Genomic DNA, 20,938 nt, shown 5'->3' with positions numbered 1-20,938 from the left:
TCTCTGAATTTCCAACTGACTGAGACAAGCTCAGGATGTCAGAAACTGACATTTGGGTCATGCCTCTGACTTCTCCAGCCCGGGCTTCTGATTCCAGCACTGGAGATTCCATTAGAGAGGAAAACGGCCTCATAAGGCAAGATGTGTCTAAAATACCTGGGTGTCCTGTTACTGTGCCCGAGTGTGGACAAGGAATGGTTGTAGATGTGTAATTTAAATCAGACAAAGTGCTAATAGATACAGAACAGGGGAGAGGTGTATTCATTGGTGGGTTAATGAAGATTTCACCAAAGAATCTGAGCTAAATTCTTCAATGAGAACTGATTTTAGTAAACAAAGAATTGGAGTGACATTAGTCCCCAAGGACCTTCACAAAGGCAGTGGTGCAGAAAATGGATGTCATAGCCAAGGGACAATGTGTGATGTCATAATGTTGAAGTATGTGGTATCACAGTCGGAAAGGCATTGTTTGAGAATAGGGTGGACTCCCTCAGAAACCCGCCATTGTTAGCCGAGACTGCACTTGTGTGGTTCATCATTTTCACAGCTGTGGAATCATCCACTGTGGACTCAACAGGGAACATTGTAGCAGATCGTGTTCTACTTGAGAGCTCTAAGATCGGACCTCTGGTTTGAGATGCAGTGCAGTGTTTCTCAGTTGAAAGAAGGATTGAAGCGAGATAGCCAGTTGGGTGGTCACAGCATCCGTCCCAGGAGAGAATGCAGAGCGGGAGTGTTCATGGGAGTAAGAGACACTGGAGGCGAGAAATGACCATTAGAACTATTTAGAGCATCATAAATATGTTTTCTTTCAGATTTACTTCCAGACTTCGTCTTGGTATATTCAGATATTCTCATAGTGATGACTTCTTTTTCTTCTCCTCCATTCCTTCCAGAGCCTTCCTTGTCATCTAATATCCCTTTTTAATCCTAATACCCAACAAAAACCACTGCATTGCTTCAAGAGCAAAGTCCTCCTTCTGGGCTCACGTGACTCTTCTCACAGACTCCTCTCTGTGTCTCCCATGCTGGACCTAATGTGATGCTCATCCTTTCCTGAGAACTCCAACCTGACATCAGTCATTTGCCTACATTTTTCCTCCCAATGAAACAAAGTCTCAAAGTCCTAGCAAATGATAGCTCACTATCCTGTTTCTTTTACAAATACTTAAAAGTGTGTTTCCCTTGAATTCTTTCCTCAATGTAAGTGTGTCACAGTATGTGTGCAGCCTGTCTTATCACTGACTCTACCTAACAGTGGGTTTTCTAATTCATTGATTCAGTCTAACATCACATGACTTGGCAACCCTTTACACCCATGCATTCTTCCAAACACAATTTTAAAACATAGCAAGGAGTGTTTTACCATAAGTTTGGGAATCGTTTTATCTAGAAGCATCTGTACAGCTCTTGGCCTTTGCTTACTATTACCTTTGTTCTCAAACTATGATAACATCTCTTTTGTGTTGAGCCTGACTCTTAAACATCCTCCTAGATTATAGGGAACAGTTTCTCTTTTCTTTTTTCTTTCCTTGTGTGTGTGTGTGTGTGTGTGTGTGTGTGTTTTCAGACAGGGTTTCTTTGTGTAGCCCTGGCTGTCCTAGAACTCACTCTATAGAGCGGGCTGGCCTCAAACTCAGAAATCCTCCTGCCTCTGCCTCCCAAGTGCTGGGATTAAAGGTGTGCCACCACTGCCTGTCGAGTGCAGTTTCTTTTCATTCATTTACATGCTTGCTCGTAAATTCTTTTCCTTGGGTTATGTTTATCTTTTCATTATAGATTATCTTGTATTAAATTGAGACTCTCAGAGATGTATAGTGATACACATCTGTACATTTAACATTTGGGATGACAGAGCAGGAGAATTATTAGTTCAAGTGCAGTATGTGCAAAGTAAAGAGATGTTATCTTAAAAATAATAATAAATGTATAAAGGGAACTCTCTGCTATTTATGAAGGCTGGTTCTATATTTTAGGAGTAATAAAATCTTAAAAACATCATTCAAATAGCCTGAGTATGATGCACTGACTGTTTGAGAATATGTGAAGCCATTTTTCTATTTATCTTTTAATAAATACAAGCACATGAACATTTTAAAACACATGGCTTCATTTCATATGCATAACCATAAAATTGGATGTCAGCCACTACCTATATTTCTCACATCAAATATGTATACATATATGGGAGGCAAGGCATGGGAGAGTGTTGCTCATTCCAAATTGGATTGAAATGTATCCAAGCATGTCTCCATTTTAGTAAGACTTCCCACTTTGATATCAAACAGAACTACCACTTTCAAAGCAATTAAGACTAATGACTCAAAATATTCTTAGACTTTCCTTCCCTCCTTCCACCCTTCCTTATTTCTGTTAAAAAGTGAAAACAAGCTATAGGCTAGGTGACTTGATTTGATTATTTTCCATTTCCTATCTAGAGGCTGTGTCATATGAAATGATTAACAATATGGAACAAGTATCTCCTTAGATACAGACCAATGTAAGCATGCTTCCCATACTGATGGTCCTGCATTAGCTTCAGCCTGGGGAAAGTTGCAGGACTTATGGATTTGAGAACTCATGTAATTTCTGCAGTTGTCTCTTCTCCCAGTGATCAAGAGGGGGCAACCTCTGTTATTTTCTCTTAGGGAGAAATACAAGTTTTGTTATGGTTTTGTTAAATTATACTTTGTAGTCTTTATCAAGTTCATATGGAAATCAGGTTCATCTCTGGTCTCAAATGCAGGCTTGGTTTTTGTTGTTGTTGTTTTTTGTTTTGTTTTATTGAAAGGTCTACTTTGTTTTTATGACCTTCTCCTCCATTTCCAAAAACAAACTGTGAAGATCCCTGTAAGTTCTTCCCTGGGTCCCTCTTTCTTCAAGGTGCCAATATCTGAGATCCATTTTCTCCTTTGGAATCGATTCTTGCTTTCCAATTCATGTTTTCTTATGGTTCTGAACAGCAAGCATAGATAATGAACTTCTATATTTACCAGAGGATTTAGTCCTTATGAGAAAAATGACTTTGGACAAACCTAAATTACGTGAAGAGTACAAAAGCTCATCTCTGTTATGCATTTGAAAGCTGTCCACTACCCATGTACCTCTATAGTCCGAGATGGTCTTCTAAGATGAGACGTCGCTGAGTCCTTTTTTTTTCTTAAGTGATTATTTCTATTGTGTAGGACGCTGGGACCAAGCCAGGTGATTTGATCAGATTGTTTTTTTATATGTGTTCATACATGTATATGCATGGGTCAGTGCACGTGTGTGTGTGTGTGTGTGTGTGTGTGTGTGTGTGTGTGTGTGCATACATATATATTCTACATGTTCATGTGACATCTACAGGACAACCTTAGGTGTCATCCTTAGGAACACTGCCAGTGAGCCCCAGAGACCCCCTCCATCTCTCTTTCCCCAGGGCTTGTATTACAAGCACCATACCATTTGTTCTTTCATGTGAGTTAGAATCAAACTTGGCTTCTTGTTCTCCCAAAACAAGAAGTTTGCTGACTGAGTGAGCTCCGAGTCCCTGAGTAAATCCTGTTCCCTCCATACCTGCAGGATGGAAGCCACAAAGGACCTAGTATCCTTGCTTATGGTGGAAAACCCTTAGAAGTCTTGAAGATTTTCAGAGCCAGTCTCTTGGCTATTTGCTTCTTAACATCTTGTTCAGTGATGCTCTGAATGAGTAGTTGGTTGATTTTGAAAAATCTTTCTGTTTTTTGGTTTTTGGTTTTTTTTGCTTTTTTTTTTTTTGGATTTGGTTTTTTGTTTGTTTTTTTGTTTTGTTTTGTTTTTTGTTTTTTTGTTTTTTGGTTTTTTGTTGTTGTTGTTGTTGTTGTTTTTTGAGACAGGGTTTCTCTGTATAGCTCTGGCTGTCCTGGAACTCACTCTGTAAACCAGGCTGGCCTCAAACTCAGAAATCTGCCTGCCTCTGCCTCCCAGAGTGCTGGGATTACAGGCGTGCGCCACCACCGCCTGGCAATTTTGAAAAGTCTTAAACTTCAGAGTTATAAAATAGCAGAGGGGCTTCCTGGTCCAACTGCCTCATTCTGTGTAGAAAAGAACTTGAGTCAGGACTTTGACTCCTAAGCCCAAGGTCACATTAAAGAGTAGAGGTAACATTGGACACTAGACTACAGACGTGGGAGAGACATACCCTCCCCCTGCCCTGTTGCTATATACTGCATCGTTGAGGACCCATGAAATTTTCCAATTGTGAAATTCTTTTTAATCTTTTATCTTGCAATGAGTACATATAATTTGGATCATAAATAGTGAAGATTAATATTTCCTATTTTTAAAATATGCAATTAAGGTATCTAATGAAATCTGCTACTGTTGTTAATAATGAATTATTAGAGATATTTGGATAAATTTGAGCTGTAGCATTAAGTAGAGCCTTGAGATTTTCTCCTTAAATTACAATTAAATTTGATAATGTTTTCAGCCTTAGAAATTATCAGTAGTACTTTATCTGGGTTATATGAACACTTTATTATTCATTCATTCATTCATTTTCTTTGTGCATGTAAGTTTATATCACATGTATACAAGTGTCCACAGAGGCCAGAAAAGAGTCTCAGATGCTCCAGAAGCTGGAGATACAGATGGTTATGAGCCACCCAAAAATGTAGGTGCTGGAAACTGAACTTCTGGAAGAGCAGCAAGTACTCTTAACTATAAAGCCATCTCTCCAACCACCAAGATTAGTATTATTGATAAGTAACTTGTGCCTTGTGGTAAGTCAGAAGTGTCGCATTTGCTGGTTGCCAGTCTAACCAAAGTAGCTCCTCACTCATACAGTCAGGGCAATTAGAGAAACTTGTGTTTCTGTGAGGAATAACAACATGTTTAAAGAAACATAGTAAATAATTGCTATTCCTTCCTCAACACTAGCCTGACGTCCAGTCCTCTGAGCGATCTAGCCACATGTCTCAGCAAGAATTTCCCCTCAGCCTAATTAGCCAACAATTTGAATATATATATATATATATATATATATATATATATATATATATATATATATATATATATATATGTATGTATGTATAAACAGTGTTTATATATTGAATTCAATAAATATTATATACCCCTGGATATGGATACTGACATAATAGTCATCAGTCAAAGCATTTTGAAAAAGGCATCTTCTTACCAGTTAAAAATATATCAGTCTTGGGGTTTTGGGGTGGGAGTGGAGACATCCTCGTGGAGACAGGGGGTGGGGAGGAGGTATGGCATGTGGAACAGTCAGAAGGTGGATTGGGGGTGGATTAGATCTGGAGTGAAAAAACAAACAAACAAACAAATAAAAATAATATAAGTCTTGAGGAAATTCCCACTAGACAGTTGTACCCAAACAATAGTGCATCTCAGGTAGAGAGCTCAGGAGGATAGAGAAACACAGATGTCTGACAGTGCTCTTGCTGAAGATCACTTAGCGGTGATGAAGCATCAAACACTCTTTGTCATTGTCACAGTAGGATTTTGTTTTCCACACCAAAAGCAAAGTGAGCCCAGAGTCTAACACAGGATACACACCCAAGAAACACTACTGCTTGATTATTTTGGTAGATACTCTCAAAAGTAGGGGAAATATGGACACAGCTCTTTAGTAGATAATGCTTAACTGATACAACATCTGTCTACAGACAAAGCCACATCATAAACTGAATTTAGAGTCTGTCCAGATGACATTTTCTGTGCTTACAGAGTTTTTGTTGGTGCTTAAATTTTCCTTGTTGGTTTTGCTTCCTTCTGACTTAAAATATACTTACATACATTGGTTAAGAGCATGTGCTACTCTCGCAGCGTACCTGCATGTGGTTCCTAATACCCATGACAGTCATTTTACAATTTCTTGTAACTCCAGCTCCAGATTTGATGTCCTCTTCTGGCCTCTGAAGGCACCTATACTCAAATAGCGCATGTGTATGTGTATGCATGTGTGTATGCGTGTGTGTGTGTGTGTGTGTGTGTGTGTGTGTGTAATAGAAATAAAATGCATATACTTTTTTTCTTCCTGAGCTTCCAGGATTGCACCAACACTTACTTCTATCTGAATTTGATGTCTTTTTTTCCTTCTGTGCCTTTTGTAATGCCTGTTACCATTTAGTGTATTTTGTAGTGCTTCCATTGGGGTGTGAAGAGGCAGGGATTCCCAAGCTAGAGGTGATGCACCTCACTTCCAGACTGAGCTAAAAGATTAAGACCATGGTTTGTTCCTGAGCTCTAGAACCCATGTCTTATCCATATATTCTTGCTTAGTAAATCTTTTTCTGGTGGTTTTTCCATTCATTTGACAGCATTTTTTTTTTTTTTATGAATCACTTGTCTTTAAGAATTCTCCCTATTTCAAAGGAGCCTGCCCATATGAATGGATCTCTGTGTCGTTTAAGATTTTATTTTTTATTGGGGAGTGGGGTATGCATGGAGGTGCAGTGCCCAAGGGGGGCCAGAGGAAGGTGACAGACATCCAGCAGCTGGAGTTACAGACGGTTGTGAACTGCCTGACTTGGATTCTGGGAGGCAAACACAGGTCCATACAAGAGTAATGCATGCTCTCAACCAGTGAACCATCTCTCCAGTCCTGGGATAACTTTCTAAATAATTCCTGATTAATTATATTAGAATAATTTTGATGCATATTTTATTCACTCCATAAATAACATGGATTATTTTTTACTGAAGCACATAACAAGAAAAGATAATTAGTAATAGTTGGCTTTACAGTCTTAAATTTAAAGCTAGATAACTCACAGGATTTTGGGTCATTGAAAATATTTTACATGTAATCATCTTTTTAGAACCATTAATTTGCAAGTAAGGAGAACACCAGCCTTCACTGGTAAAGCCAAAGTGAAGTAGATTGACATGAGAGATGTTGCACACAATCATCATCTTGGGAGGCCTGGTGAGCAATGTGTGATTGCTCCATTAGGCACAGGGAAGGACTGTCTCTTCCAGAAACACCCTTTATTATGTTTTCCACCAATGGCAGAATGCTATGGATTGTCAACAAACACTCTGCTTGGTCAGTGGTTGCTTGTCTGAAAAGGTCTTGTACTGTTTGTGGAGTGAATGGAGGTTTTTATTGGTGCTCTATATTCTCTCATCCAGGACCCCCGTGTACCTCCTGGAACTGTTTTCTACCTAGGTCTGCTATGAGTGAGCGAGGTTCTTCCCCTGGCTCCTGTGTCCAAACCCTTGGTCCCCAGCTTCTCAGAGTTTGGAACCTTTGTTACATGGATCCAGTGTGGCCGAGGCGAGTCCTTTGAGAGGGGCCTTTGAGGACTTTTCCTACCTCCGGTTTTGGTTTAGCTTGCTTGACTTCCTATCTGCCACCATGATGCAAAGAGTGCCAGCTACACAGTTTGGCTGCCCATGCTTTCTTGCACCCCTCCATCCTTGAGACTGAGATGCTCTGAGATCATGAGCTAAAGTAAAAGGCCCCTCTTTTATGTGTTTCTGTATTTGGTCACAGTGATAAAAAAGGCAACTAACACTCTAGGCTTGGCTGTCTTTGACATTAAATGCCATCATTCTACGAATGGCAAAAGAAGGAGGGAAGGAAGTTTCTAGAAAATAATAGAAGCCAGAATAGAGACCAGAGGCATGTGGAGGTTGCCACATGGATTTGTGTGGCCATGTTAACACATAATTTAAACAATAAATTCTTCCATAGAGTCTTCCTAAAATATTTGGGATGTAGTTTTAAACTACTGGTTGGGGGGGGGGGGAGCTGAAGAGAGGGCCGAGTGGAAAGTGCTTGCTTTCCAAGGGTGAGGACCCAAGTTCTATCTGCAGCACCCACATAAAAGATGGGCATGGCTCAAAAGATAATATGGTGGGTGTATCACATATGTGTGCACGCATGTGAATATGAACCTGTACACACAACACACACAACACAGACACGTATACATGAACACTACATACACACATACACACACACACACACACACATGGAAGGAGGGAGGGACATAGAGAGAAGAGAGGACAGACAGGGGGGGGGGAGAGAGGGAGAGAGAGAGAGGGAGAGGGAGAGACATACAAATACTGGCTTTCTATTGTTTTTGCCTGAACTTTTCATTTCTTAGGATCTAGAAATAAACTTATTAGAGGTACCATAGTCCTACACATTCATGTAGAGCACACAGACTTTTCTCTATATCTACTGGCTGGAGATATTGAAAAGATATTCAGAGCATCAGCCTTTTGGTTGTCGATATTTCAAAGCATGTGGTGAGTAAATGGAACAGCCGCCCCTCAGTCAGTGAATGGAACAAACTTCCGTCTTAATGAAGATCTGTGGAGTAGAACAGTGTCTTTTGGGGCCCCAAGCCTCCAGATGTAGACAGCTTCACAATCCATTCCTGAGGAAATAAACAGTTGATGCTAAGCCAAAGATGAGGCTAGCCATTTGCATGGTATTGATGTCAGAAGCACCTCTCTGCCAAGCTCTGAAAAGCACCTTCAAAAACTACTGAAAACACCCAAGAACTTTAGTGATGAGCTACAAATGGACTGTGGTATTGATAAGGAAAAGTCAATATGTATAGTGAAAGGATGGCTACTGTGATAAATGGGCCCTCCATCAGTAAAGATCAAGTTATTGACTATCTAGGTCAAGGAAAAAAAACCTGTCTATAGCTACTTCTATAGGTGAGAAGAATTAGCCAACAACAGCAATTCACAGACAGCTCCACAAGACAAATATGGAGAATTCATTTCATTTCAAACATCTCAAGTGGACAGTCACATCAAACAGCGACTGCTACATATATGTCTGTTACATAGCATATTTAGTAAGTCTTTGGCCATATCTGTGTCTAGGCCTTTATCTTTGGAGTGAATGGCTCCCTTTGGTTATCCCACAATCCCATTCAAGGACAGCTAGGTCAAACCTCACCTCCTTACTCCTTTACAGTAGAGAACTTCTCTATCCTCCTAAAAGGCATGTCACCCTTAGACCACAGGCTCTAGAGCTCCTGTCTAATTTTGCTAGTTGAATATCAACAAGATCACAAGTTGCATGAGGGTCCATTGAAAGTACATTCACTTCTTTGCCCTCTGTAGTCCAACAAAGAGCTATACCCATAATCAGCATCAAATCAATGTGTTTTGATTGCACTGGTTTTGAAATGGTTCATTAGATGAACCCCAGCCACTCATCATGTCAGAGTTTAATGAGGAAAACACCACAGGAAGCACCCAAAAGGACAATCACAAGGATTAGCCTATCAAACAAACAAACAAACAAACAAAGGTAGACTGGCAGTAATTAACCTCTCGGAAGCCCACCATTCCCAATTGACACGGCATCGTCCCTTCTTCCACGGTAAATTTAATTGGATACTCTGTGAACCACCCAGGAAAGGATGGGGAATCATGTACCACTTTAGATTTAAAGACGAATCTGTCATAAGGAAGATACCTGAATAACCAACCTTCTCCAACATTGACCTTCAAAAGAACCAAACTTTTTAGAAATCAGAAGTCTAGGCAGAGGGTAGCTACATGATACCTGTTGAACTCAGTTCCTGACAGATCTAATCTGACTTTATAGCTTTTGGAATCATTTGGTAGATCTTCTCATGCTAGATTTAATCTATTGCCATTCACAACAGTTGTGGGCACTTTGAATGTCATGCCCTCTTCCCTTGGAAGTCTCCAATTAATAGTAGCATGTTTTATTGATAAAATGTGTTCTTTGACAATTTCACACAGTAGTACACTGATCTCATACTCCTACCTTCTAATCTATTTCTTTCCTGCTAATCCCTTTCTTACATCTATACTGTGTGTGTGTGTGTGTGTGTGTGTGAGAGAGAGAGAGAGAGAGAGAGAGAGAGAGAGAGAGAGTCACTACCTGAGTTCAACCCATGGATGGAAATGATCCATTGGAGTTCACTGGTGGGTACACAACTGAGAACAATGGCTTCCTCTCTCCCAGACTCTGTCTGTAGCCAGTAGTTCAGGACTATGGGCTAGGGACCTGCTAGAATAAGCATTTTTAATAATGGGTGCTTGGTAAAGATATGTTGGAGGAATGACTAAGTGGATGGTTGATGAAAGGTGTTCAGTCATGAAATAATGATATGTTAGATGACAAGGCCAACGTGCTTGCCAAAATAAATAGAGACACAACCCCATGAGTGTTTAGAACAAGATTTATCTGGGTGAGCCATCCCTTATTGTCAACACCACCATCACTACTTCAGAAAGTTAACAAGATACCTGAAGGTAAAAGCCATGTAAAAAGTTTATAAATGTTGACCAGTATGATAGTTTCCTGTAGCTTTGTTCCATTCACCTATCCCACTTAAAGACCTCTCAAAAATCCGTGAGTTCAAAAATAGTCAACCTATGTGATTTAAAGTGAGGAAAATTAAATTTGAGAGAGCTGACTTGGTGACAATCAGGACACAAAGACATTTTCTTGCAGATCGCAGACTTGGCCACATGGTATAAAACAGTAGTCTTCTCACAGATCTAACTGAACACACATCCTTGAAAGCACACATCCTCTTGATTTATGAGGACAGCTAGTCTGGCCCCTCTGCTTCAGTCCCTGGTCCACTCATTTATTTCAGAAATCCTTGGAGAATAATCCCTGTAGCCCAGACACTGTTGTAGATGTGATAGAAAACGAAGGAAACAGACTTAGCTTATATTTTGGAGGGGGTATGGATTCAGAAAATCCAAATGTACAAAGTGAAAATATAGGTGTATTACTTAAAATAAGGGTGTTTTAGGAGGCAAAATGAGGAAAGGGAATAACATTTGAAATGTAAATGAAGACAATATCTAATTAAAAAAAAAAAGAATTTCAGCCTTCCCTTATGTCTGCTTCTAAGGGCAAGATTTTCAGGAAGTGGCAACTCCAAAGACTGTCCATCGTTCACAGTACAGCTACTTTCTGGGCTCCCAGAGGGCCACTGACCCTGTCTGCAGGGAATGTGTGACCAGAATTGCGACCAGCATCTTTTAAAGAGTCACTGCTGGGCCTCAGGTCTGAGCACACAGAGAAGTGGGAGCCCAGAGTGCTGATGGTGCTGATTCCTGCAGGGCTCTGGCGGGACACCTTGATGTCACTCATCCAGCGTGTGAAGCAATGCGGGCTCCAGGCTTTGCAGGGCTCCTTCATGTCCTGAAGGAGCTTTAGCAACAGTGACCCTGAGCCTAAGAACATTTTCTATATGAGCTGTGTAGGTATTTTTGTTTATTGCATTGATTACTTATAAATATGGCATATTTTCAAGAGCTATAGACTCTATAGTAGCATGTACTATAGAAACATAAGAAGCATAAGATTCTACTGCATTCAAAAGTGTATCTCAGTATATACCTAAATGTAAGGATATATACAGGAGTATATTTGCATAGCCAGTTTTTATATATATATATATATATATATATATATATATATATATATATACACACACACACATATGTGTGTGTGTGTACGCATTTGAATTTATATACACACTCAATAGTATGTGCATATATGAAAATGTGCATGTTTATATAAGTGTATATATGTATTGTTAGTAGTATGAGTCTGTGTATATAAAAATGAATGTTTATATATATAAATTATGTGTACATTTAAAAGTATCTATGGGAATATGAATGTTTATATACATATGTGTTATATATTTGATAATGTATGTATATGTATAAATATTACTATATAGAAATGCTCAGTAGTGTACATATGTAATTATAGATGCAAATATATATATGCAATAAGTAGTATGTATATGTGCATATACACATGTGAAGTGTATACATGTACATATATGTATACTTACTAGTTTATATATGTGTGTATATATATATGCACATATAGAGAGAAACAAAGGTATATGTATATGTTTACATGCCTATATTAGAAAATATGCTAAATGTTATATGCATATGTGTATATATAAGCATATATGAGGACATATATGGACAGAGGTATGCACATGTTTATACTTCGCAGGAATGCATATTCTCAACAAGGTGTGTGCATTCGGCTTCAGATCAGTGGGTGTGGCCTGTTCTGTGTGATCAGTACTCAGTTTGTTCTGTACACTGAATACCTTCATGCTGAGTAAACCCGCCTCTCCTGGCAGAGACTGACTAGAGCAGAGGTAACATGAGCATATGCTGCTCAAGTATGTCATTTACAGCAAGAGTTTCAACCTGGAAAATCACAGATATTGGAATCTGCATGTTGAAGAGCTGGTATTGATAATACAGGAAATGTTGGAACCAGCTTCCATTTCTAGTCCCTGTTGCTCCTTAGGACATGATCTTGTGAAAAGTTTTTGGATAACCTATTTACAAACACTGGGGCCTCTTATCCTCATGTGAAATGCTTTCATGCTATACTTGAAGATTTCCTTTGTTTAAGACGTTTTGCCTGCATGCGTTTGGTGTCATGGGTTTCAGTGAGATGAGGAAAGAGCCAAGTGCAAACAGAGACTGTTTCTGTGACTGGACCTACAGAAGGAGCCTCACCATGGGGCAGAGTCCCTGCTTTCTAATTGAGTTGGCTGATGCGCTTTGTGCTGTGGCCATGTGCTCTTAATTGACTATATTGTTTTAGATTTATGCATTAAAAATACGATTTCTACTTCGAAAGCATCACTTTGTCACTTTGTAGCTATGTAGCTTTTAAGCCAAAGCCAGAAGCTTATTTTTCTTCTGCGATAAAGTCACATCTATGGATTTTTCAACTAATTACGTGTCTGCCAATAAATACTTAGAGGATACACTTTATTTCAATTTATTATTTGTGTTTCCATAGTGTGCCCCGCACTATCTGTGGGTCTGAAATGGTCTAATGATGTTCACTGCTACTTTTTCATGGCTGTCTTTTTCTCTTTCTCTCTCCTTTCTCTCTTTTTAACAGCTTCAGTCAGTCCGGTCAAGCATGGCAGCGACTTGAACTCGGCAAACTTCCAAGATACAGAGGACATTCTTGACAGATGTGTCTTGGAAGAGTCGGAGAGTGCAGGTGGAAGCCATTTAAACATAGTCAAGTATAAAATGATAAATTTGACACAGCTTTGGGGTCCTTGGGAGGGTGTGGGGGAGGACACTGGAAGGCTGCTGGCTCTTAGCAGCTGCACTCTCAAATTAACACCCCCCCAGGAGGTCACAGTGTGGGGCTGTTATCTTTTCCTCTTTCATCAAGAATTCAGTTGGACAAAGTACAAAGACGTTATGACGGAGAAGGGAAGCTGACACCATTAGTTCATTATCAATTCTAAGCTAAACTGCTTAATCCACACTGAAAGCTGGAAAGTAGAGAAATGTTGACATTTCAAATATTTCAAATAATGAGATCTAACAAGAGAAAGGCAGAAATGCAGAGATGAGGAGCAGAGAGGAACAAATCGCGGCCACTAGAATCTCTTTACCTTTCCCTGTTCAAACAGAACTCTGACTGGGAGAAAGGGCTTTAGCAAAACAGGGCTGGGTATGGTCAAACAATGGAGGACAATCGGAGCCCTTAATCAGGAAGGAAGATTTACTCTGTGTCAAAGTTGCTTGTCTCTTTGTGGAAAGGAAAGATAGGAAAATGTATCAAGAAAAGATAACCAGAACAACTTAACAAGGATTTTTTTTTTTAAATTCTGTTTTGGTTTGAAGCATGCCCAATTTTAATGATTAGTAAATTACAAAGGGAAAAAAGAAATTGTTACTAAAGCTGAATGATATTGTTGGGTCACAAAAGCTATAAGATGCTAGAATCTACCCTATTAGCATGATTGAAAGAGTCAGCTATCTCTCCCGGCTGGACATTTCTTTCCTGTTTTGCGTGGTTACAGTGTCCCCTCCACCCTCTGACATCTTTGTGCGCTGATCTTTGTATCATATTTTTTGATCCATCCTCTCTGTAGGCTGTCAGCTTAGTTAAGAGATTTCCAAATTGTGTCGCCTTCCCTGACAGGGGGGCAGCTGCAAACAGTCCCCTGATCCTTCCCGGAGGAGAGATACTGAGATTTAATTTTCAGTGAAAGGTGTAGCCTGCAATCTATGTCAGGTCCCCTAAGTCATCTTGGAACCCCAATAGGCCCAGTGGTGCTGGCAAGTGTGTGTCGGCCCCCTCCACCCTCCACTGCACTAGGATCCCTCAAAAGAGGAGCTGAGCTGCAGCTGCATGCCCGATCCCAGCAATGCTTTCTCTTCCTCATCTAAGGGCACAGAGATACAGCATCTTTTTATGACAGAAATTGTTAAAGTACAAATTAGCCCCGCTCCCTGACATAACACTCCAAAGAAAATGTCAATTCGCTTCACCTTAAAAAGGAGGGGTGATGGCAATGTTAACTGTCTATACTGAAAATTATTCCTAAGATTACTTCCATTCAGGACTGAAACTGTCTAATTCTGACTAGGTTTTTAAGAGTTCTTGGTGAGCTGTTTCCCATCAAGCATTTTGTCAGAAAGTTAAATCTTTAGAGTCCAGTGTTTACTTAAGCACTCTCTGTTTTTAACATGATGCATCAACATGATGCCATTTCAAATGTCAAAACAGTTTTGCCATACACGTGGACTGAGAGTAAAATTCAGATATGGCTTTTACCGTCTGACAGTTATGAACAAAAGAACATGTCAAAAAAAAAAAAGGTGAGAGTAATTAGAAAATACAGGAGCTGGGGAAGAGTCTGAAAAAAATGAGTACCAGTCCATACATCGGGCGTCATTAAACTGGTAATAAAGAATGAATTGCTCTGGCTTTTTCCTCTGTCCATCCTTGCATTTTAAGACTTCTTACCCTTATAGGCCTAGAAACCTCTGGAGGGTTGGCTACTGGTCTCACTGCCTTCCACTGAGAATTTGTGGCTTGGTTGTCATGGAGACATCGTATTTCTCCAAGAATTGCTCATATTGATCCGTAGCCAGGCGTAAATGGCCAAGCGAGTGTGAGGAAGAAAGGGGGCTGGGCAGTCCTGTAAAATGACCAGGGCTTGAGGGTCGGAAAGCAGCTCACAGCAAGCACTTAGGGGAAAAGAAAGAAGCTCGTTCGTTTTGGTTCGGGATTTCTTTCTGCACTTTGGACCGTTGTCTTCTTTTGGGATAAACTGAAAGGAACTTGTTAGTTGCGTGTCATGTCAGATCTTGGGTGCCTGGTCCTGACCCAGCTGTCAGCCTCCCAGCTCTGTGCAGTTCAGGGACACACAACAAAGAGGTAGTGACATGAATTATTTATTACTCTTCGTGTGGATAACATTCTGGGATAAGAAATTAAGACACTTCTGACAGAGGTGCTTGTTTTCTGAGAAAGATTTTGATGAGACATTAGATTTCCTCAGAGTAGAAGTATCTGATAGACAAAACGCCTCAGAAACGAACACGGAGAGAGAATAAGTTTTGTGTTTCTTATAGGAATTTGGTGGCACAGTGGGACCATTTGGAACTGTGAAATTATGACAATCCATTCTTCAGTGCCCAAAGATAAGCTTCAGAGTCTAAAGTCACACCATGTGTGGGGTCACTACAATGATGAGCAACTTCCTGGCAATGTGCACACCTCTATGTACTGGATGAGGGAGGCATTTATCTGAGACAGATTGACCATCGTTATTTTATGAGAAACCAAAATTAGGAGCTTTGAAGTGGTGATATTTGAGACCCTAAATAAAAGAAGTGTGTCAGTAGCTAAGCTCACAATGACGTTGTGTGGGAAGGAGTGAGCTTAAGTCTGGAAGTCATCATTCTTTCTGTTTCCTCCTGGAATGTCACCCCTCCATTTGAAATTCCCTTTAACATCTTCATGGATGTGCAAAATCACCCGGTTACAAAGCTGAGTGTGCTCAGCCTTCTAGCTGTAATGGATATTGACCTTATGTAGTTTAATGTAATGCTAACTGACTAATATATTTATTACCTCATTTTAAATGAATAGACTAAATGTTTAAAGAGTATTTAGAAAAGGAAAACAGAAATGATTTCCCCATACCAAGAGTATCACTTCCTCTGTTGTTCAATCCAAATACTGTCTTTATTTTTTAAATCTTTTCAAACTAAAACTTTATTTTAGTTTTCACAGCTACAGAACACTGACCTCGGCCCTCATTCATAGGTAGAAAGTAGGGAGGACAAAGTGGCATGGAGAACCTGAAATATATTTTTGAATAGACCTAAAATTACTCTCTTAAGTGCTGCTAGTTTTAAGATGCCATTACTAAGTGAAATTTTTAACATTTTGCATAAAATGACACAGTTGACTTCCCAAGTGGAGTTTGGAGGCGATAGGTTTATTTTAGCTCTGACATTCATCTCCAACCCTGAGCTGGCCAGAGAGAACTGTTTATAAATGGGCCACTCTGCATATGGGTCACAGCTCAGAGGCCTTGCAGAGCGTGCTCACCTGTTCTCTTGAGGGCTATACCTTGCCCATCTTGCCATTCTGATCTTTATTGGTTCAAGCCTTATACCCAGGCGAGTGCCTGGAGTCCATTAAGGTTGGCAAAGCACCTGTCTACCGGAGCATTCTTGCTATTTCGACCTTGCTGGTGAACCTAGAGGTCTGGTCTGATGGGGAAAGTAACCCTTGGACATGTCTTTTCTTTGAAATAATTCATCAGCAGTGAGTTTTGGCTCATAGGTGAATTCCACATTTGAGCTTGTGTCTCCGACCCTATGAAGTCTACCTACTCCTTCCCTGGCATTTATATGTTCCTGAAACCTCTGGGGATAACACTGATGTCTGGTAATAGAAGCTCCGAGACAGCATCACAAACTTGCAGCTCCCTTTCTGCAGTACCATTAGACTTTCTTTCCCTTCCTCTTTAAGGCCTGGCTGCTTCTGAATTTGAAAGCTTTCACAGAAATGGTTTCGAGTTCATCTAGTTAACGTCTAGATAAACCTCAGTACTCCAGACTGTTTTAGTAAGGGCCCCTTTCTCCTTATTTCATACTCAAGATGATAAAAATTACAGGGCAATAGTTGCAATTTTTATGCCAGGGTTAATGAGGGACCTTGGCTTAGAAAATTAACAAGTTAATCTCCTAATATTCTAGGAACAGCGCACTTAAAAATAACTTCAGGGACTAGGTGGATAGCTCAGACAGTAAGTGCTTTCCATGCAAGTACAAGAACTTGAGTTTGATCTTTAGCATCTATTTGAAAACAACAACAACAACAAATAAAACAAACAAACAAAAAGGCCAGTGGGGAGAGAGACAAGGGAATCCCTAGACCACGCTGCCCTGCCAGTTTAACTGAATCAGAGAGCTCCAGGTTCAGTGAGAGGCCCTTCTTAAGTAAGGAAACTTAAAGAATGATAAAGTGAGAAAGCCAGCATTAATCTCTGACCTCCCACACTTAAATGGGCGCACACACATATCTACATGCAGGTATTATCAGCAGAAAATGGTGGGCAAGAATTTGGAAGTACGAAAAATATAATGTCTTCAATAAGTTTTCACTTCAGTTTCAAAGTAGTTTATAATCAGCGTGTGTTCTGTCACTAATAGAACATGTTAGTCCTTTCTATGTAGCACGTTGTGCACGTGGATCTATATGCATCACTGTCAATCAATATTACATTTGCATGAATCTGATGAACAAAACTAAAATTCTCACAGAGAATGATACACTGTGAAAAGCCAAGGTGAGATTTCCCCCCCCCCCCCTTTTACTATTCCGTCTCATGAATCACCAGCAAAACCCAGGAATTAGGAAGTAGGACAGCTTCGGGACGGTAGTGTTGGGGGGGGCCTGATGATGATGCATGAGGCAAAAAATGTGGGCAGTGTGAGCTGAGCATCAATCACGGCCACCTAACACAGGCTTACGGCTGGGGCTGAAACCTGTTCTAGGAAAAGGAAGAACAATGTCAATAATAAAGTAATAAGTTCCTCCTGGTTTTGTTTAGCAGTCCCAGTGTTTTAATTAACTTACCCAAAGAGAAAATGTAAACATCAGCATAATAAATTTTAAAGCAACATAACACTGTACTCACAGGAACACCCCCCCCCACACACACCAATATAGACAATATTCATTAAAATGAAGAGCCTACATTTTAAAATTTTGCCAGGAGGAAGGAGAGTTACCACTTTGGGGTTGCATTAATAATACAAAAAAATTAGTTAATGAAAGCACAATGCTCCTCCTTTTGAATAGTCAAATCAATTTATATTTACTATACCCTCATTTTGTTAGCCTACACAGATAACTACTGAAATGCTTAAGACACACATATTTTGATTCTGCAACTTAATCCACACTTCAGCAAATATTTATAAAGCCTGGCATTGCAACCGTGATTGTAGATTGCTCTGAAAACAATTATGCTGCCTAAAATGTGTGAGAATTTGCCTATTTCAAGCTAAATTCATCATTTTGTTATGGGGACAATTAAAAGTGACTGGTAATAATGTACGGGATTAAAATGTATATACTTGCTTCATAAGACAGGGCTATTGGTTATCACATAATGCATTTTACCTCAGGGTGAAAGACGTGCAGGAATCAGGCAATATCCTCCTTCCTCCTTTTGCCCCATTCCTCCCTCTCCTTCTTTCTTTTCTTGTTTCTATACTGCATCGAGTAACCCAGATACTTGCTTTCTTTCTAGGTCAGCCAAGGTATCGTCCATGGATAGCGAAGGTGTGCTCCTGCAGGATGTGCTAGATAGATGGAGACCAGAAAAAGGAATTCAGTCTGAACTAACAGACAAGCACACGCACACTATCTCTTTACCATCGAATAAAAGCAACATTGTCATTGGTCTATAGCAGATTCGCTAAAATGTCAGCCAAAGTCTTTTAAAAATGTTACCACTGATTGAGGATATCCAAATCCTAATTCAAGGCAATGATTGTCTAAGTAGTCTCCTTCCTCCTCCTTATTTCTGTCAATATTTGCAACAAAGAACGCCAGCCCACAGGCATAGATTTAACACCATTTCAGATGTTCATCTTCTCAGCTCCTGAATTGCAAGAGCCAAAGGAATTCACAAGACTCTCAATTCACTGTTGCTTCAAGGTATTTAACCCAAAACGCTATGAACTTTGCCATGTTGAGTTAGGACATACAGTTTTAGTGGATGCTTCAATTCAGACCAGACCCTGCATATGTCATCCTTAAACATGAAATGTCCTTTAGTCAATCTTTGACACACAGTATCTAGCCTTGTGAGGTCCAATCAGCATGGAGCTCTAATGACACAATGGCGAATGCCTTTAATTAAATCTTATTAGCCTCATAGACCTGGGGGAGGGGATCCTACTTGCAACACAGCAGGGCTCATTCTTTGTTAGAATAAACATCTGCAGTTCTTTTCCCAGAAAGAAGCTGGGCTAGCGGGAATTCTAAAACTAAAACATGCAAAACAGTATCAACAGAAACGGATGGAAAATGCTCACCTGTTAAAGGGATCTGAATTTTGTGCCGTGATTTTTATCGAATGCCTAACATAAAAAAATCATGAAAGATTATTAAAGTATATTTAAATGAATAGAAGTATGCCCCAATTCATAAAGATGGAATTAAAAAAATACATGATATATACATATATGTATATATGCATACATGCATATATACACATATGTGTGCCTGTGGGTAGTTCATATACTTTCATACGGTTTTAATTCTACTTTTCTGAACATCAGCCTGAGATCCTTGTTGAGATGCAGCAGTCAGGGGGAAAAAGAGATTCAAAAAGGGAAATGTATCTTTGAGCTGACTTGCCCTGTAACCTTTAGGACTTACAATTAATTATTGAGCTGGATGAATATATCTAATATGAATATCAAAAACCTGTAATGCCTTCAAAGTAGATGAAAATACATCTTTTATGTTTCCTAAAATAGCATGTCTCTGCATGAAGTCAATTTTGTTATGTTGTTAAGGACAATACCCATGGAGACCATTATCTTCTGAACATTTTACCTGTTTGGATATGACTGTGAGTCATTTGAAGCAAGTTACAAACAAGTCAGGCAGTGGATAGAGTCTGAGTTTCAAGGCTATCACAAGCATTTTGGGTGATGAAATATTAAATAAGTATATGTCTTCTAACGGAAAATTTTAATAGTTAAACCCCAAGTACATATTAACAATCTGTTATGTTTATTAAAAATGAGTTTTGTTATCTTCATTGATACGCCCTATTATTCCATTTGCACAAAAGAATAACAGTATATTTAAATCATTGCTGTATTTAGCATATTTTCAGATCTAAAGAAACTATTAATAAATCCTTGACAAATATTTCATGGTGTCAGCAGTGCTGGGTAATCAGACACTGCTTACACCATGCTGCTGTGGAACATTGACTTAACTAACCAGAGTTTTACAATTCTGGAGCACAATACATTTGAGTTACTACAAATTCATATTAAATTACTTCATTATGACTGTTTTTTTTTTTATCAGTTTCTAAAAGCCAATACTACTTAGACAACAACAAAACTTTTAAATCCTAAAAAAGAATGTTAGAACTGAATGTGTTCCTTATGCTGGTCCTACTTAAGATGCAAATCCATCCCTGGGTCTGTTTGAAAGGCTCCCTCTATGAACACTGTCCTATGACCATGTTTTCAAGTTGCCACATGACTAGTTATGCTTGTCCACTTGGTACCACAGTGCTCAAGTTAAAACTGAGTGTGTCTGCGTTAGGTCTGCCCCTTGTTGAACACTGGAGTACATTCAATTGTTTGTACTCGGAGTCCTGTTTTTGTAGTGAATAGGGGAAATCATTTGAAATGTAAATAAAAAATATATCGAATAAAATTAAAAAAAAAACAAACTCAAAAAAAAAAAGATCTTGCCTTTCTTCCTGGCAATCATCTGGTAATACTGATGCCTGTGTACACCCACATACAGGACTCTCATCCAGGGAAATGTGACATCTTCAGACCTTCAGTACAGGCCAGCACTTTGTAGAGTTGTTCCTGGAGTGGTGCTTTACCTGTGGTA

At 39.5% G+C, this 20,938-nt stretch overlaps 1 protein-coding gene across 3 annotated transcripts in view; it reads left to right on the top strand.

Moving 5' to 3' along the window:
* Positions 1–20,735, top strand: part of Wdr72 (WD repeat domain 72) — a 159,177-nt gene extending 138,442 nt beyond the window's left edge. For all 3 annotated transcript variants that reach the window (XM_052187808.1, XM_052187807.1, XM_052187806.1), the window contains exons 18-19: positions 12,911–13,015; positions 18,594–20,735. In XM_052187808.1, the coding sequence (XP_052043768.1) occupies positions 12,911–13,015; positions 18,594–18,649 (161 nt within the window). In that variant the 3' untranslated portion in view covers positions 18,650–20,735. The remainder of the gene's footprint in view (positions 1–12,910; positions 13,016–18,593) is intronic.
* Positions 20,736–20,938: the final 203 nt, after the last annotated feature.

The sequence above is a fragment of the Apodemus sylvaticus genome, chromosome 7 (genome assembly GCF_947179515.1).
Source record: "Apodemus sylvaticus chromosome 7, mApoSyl1.1, whole genome shotgun sequence".
NCBI lineage: Eukaryota > Metazoa > Chordata > Mammalia > Rodentia > Muridae > Apodemus > Apodemus sylvaticus.
The sequence above is the reverse complement of the archived record's forward strand: the minus strand, read 5'-3'. Positions and strand labels throughout refer to the sequence as shown.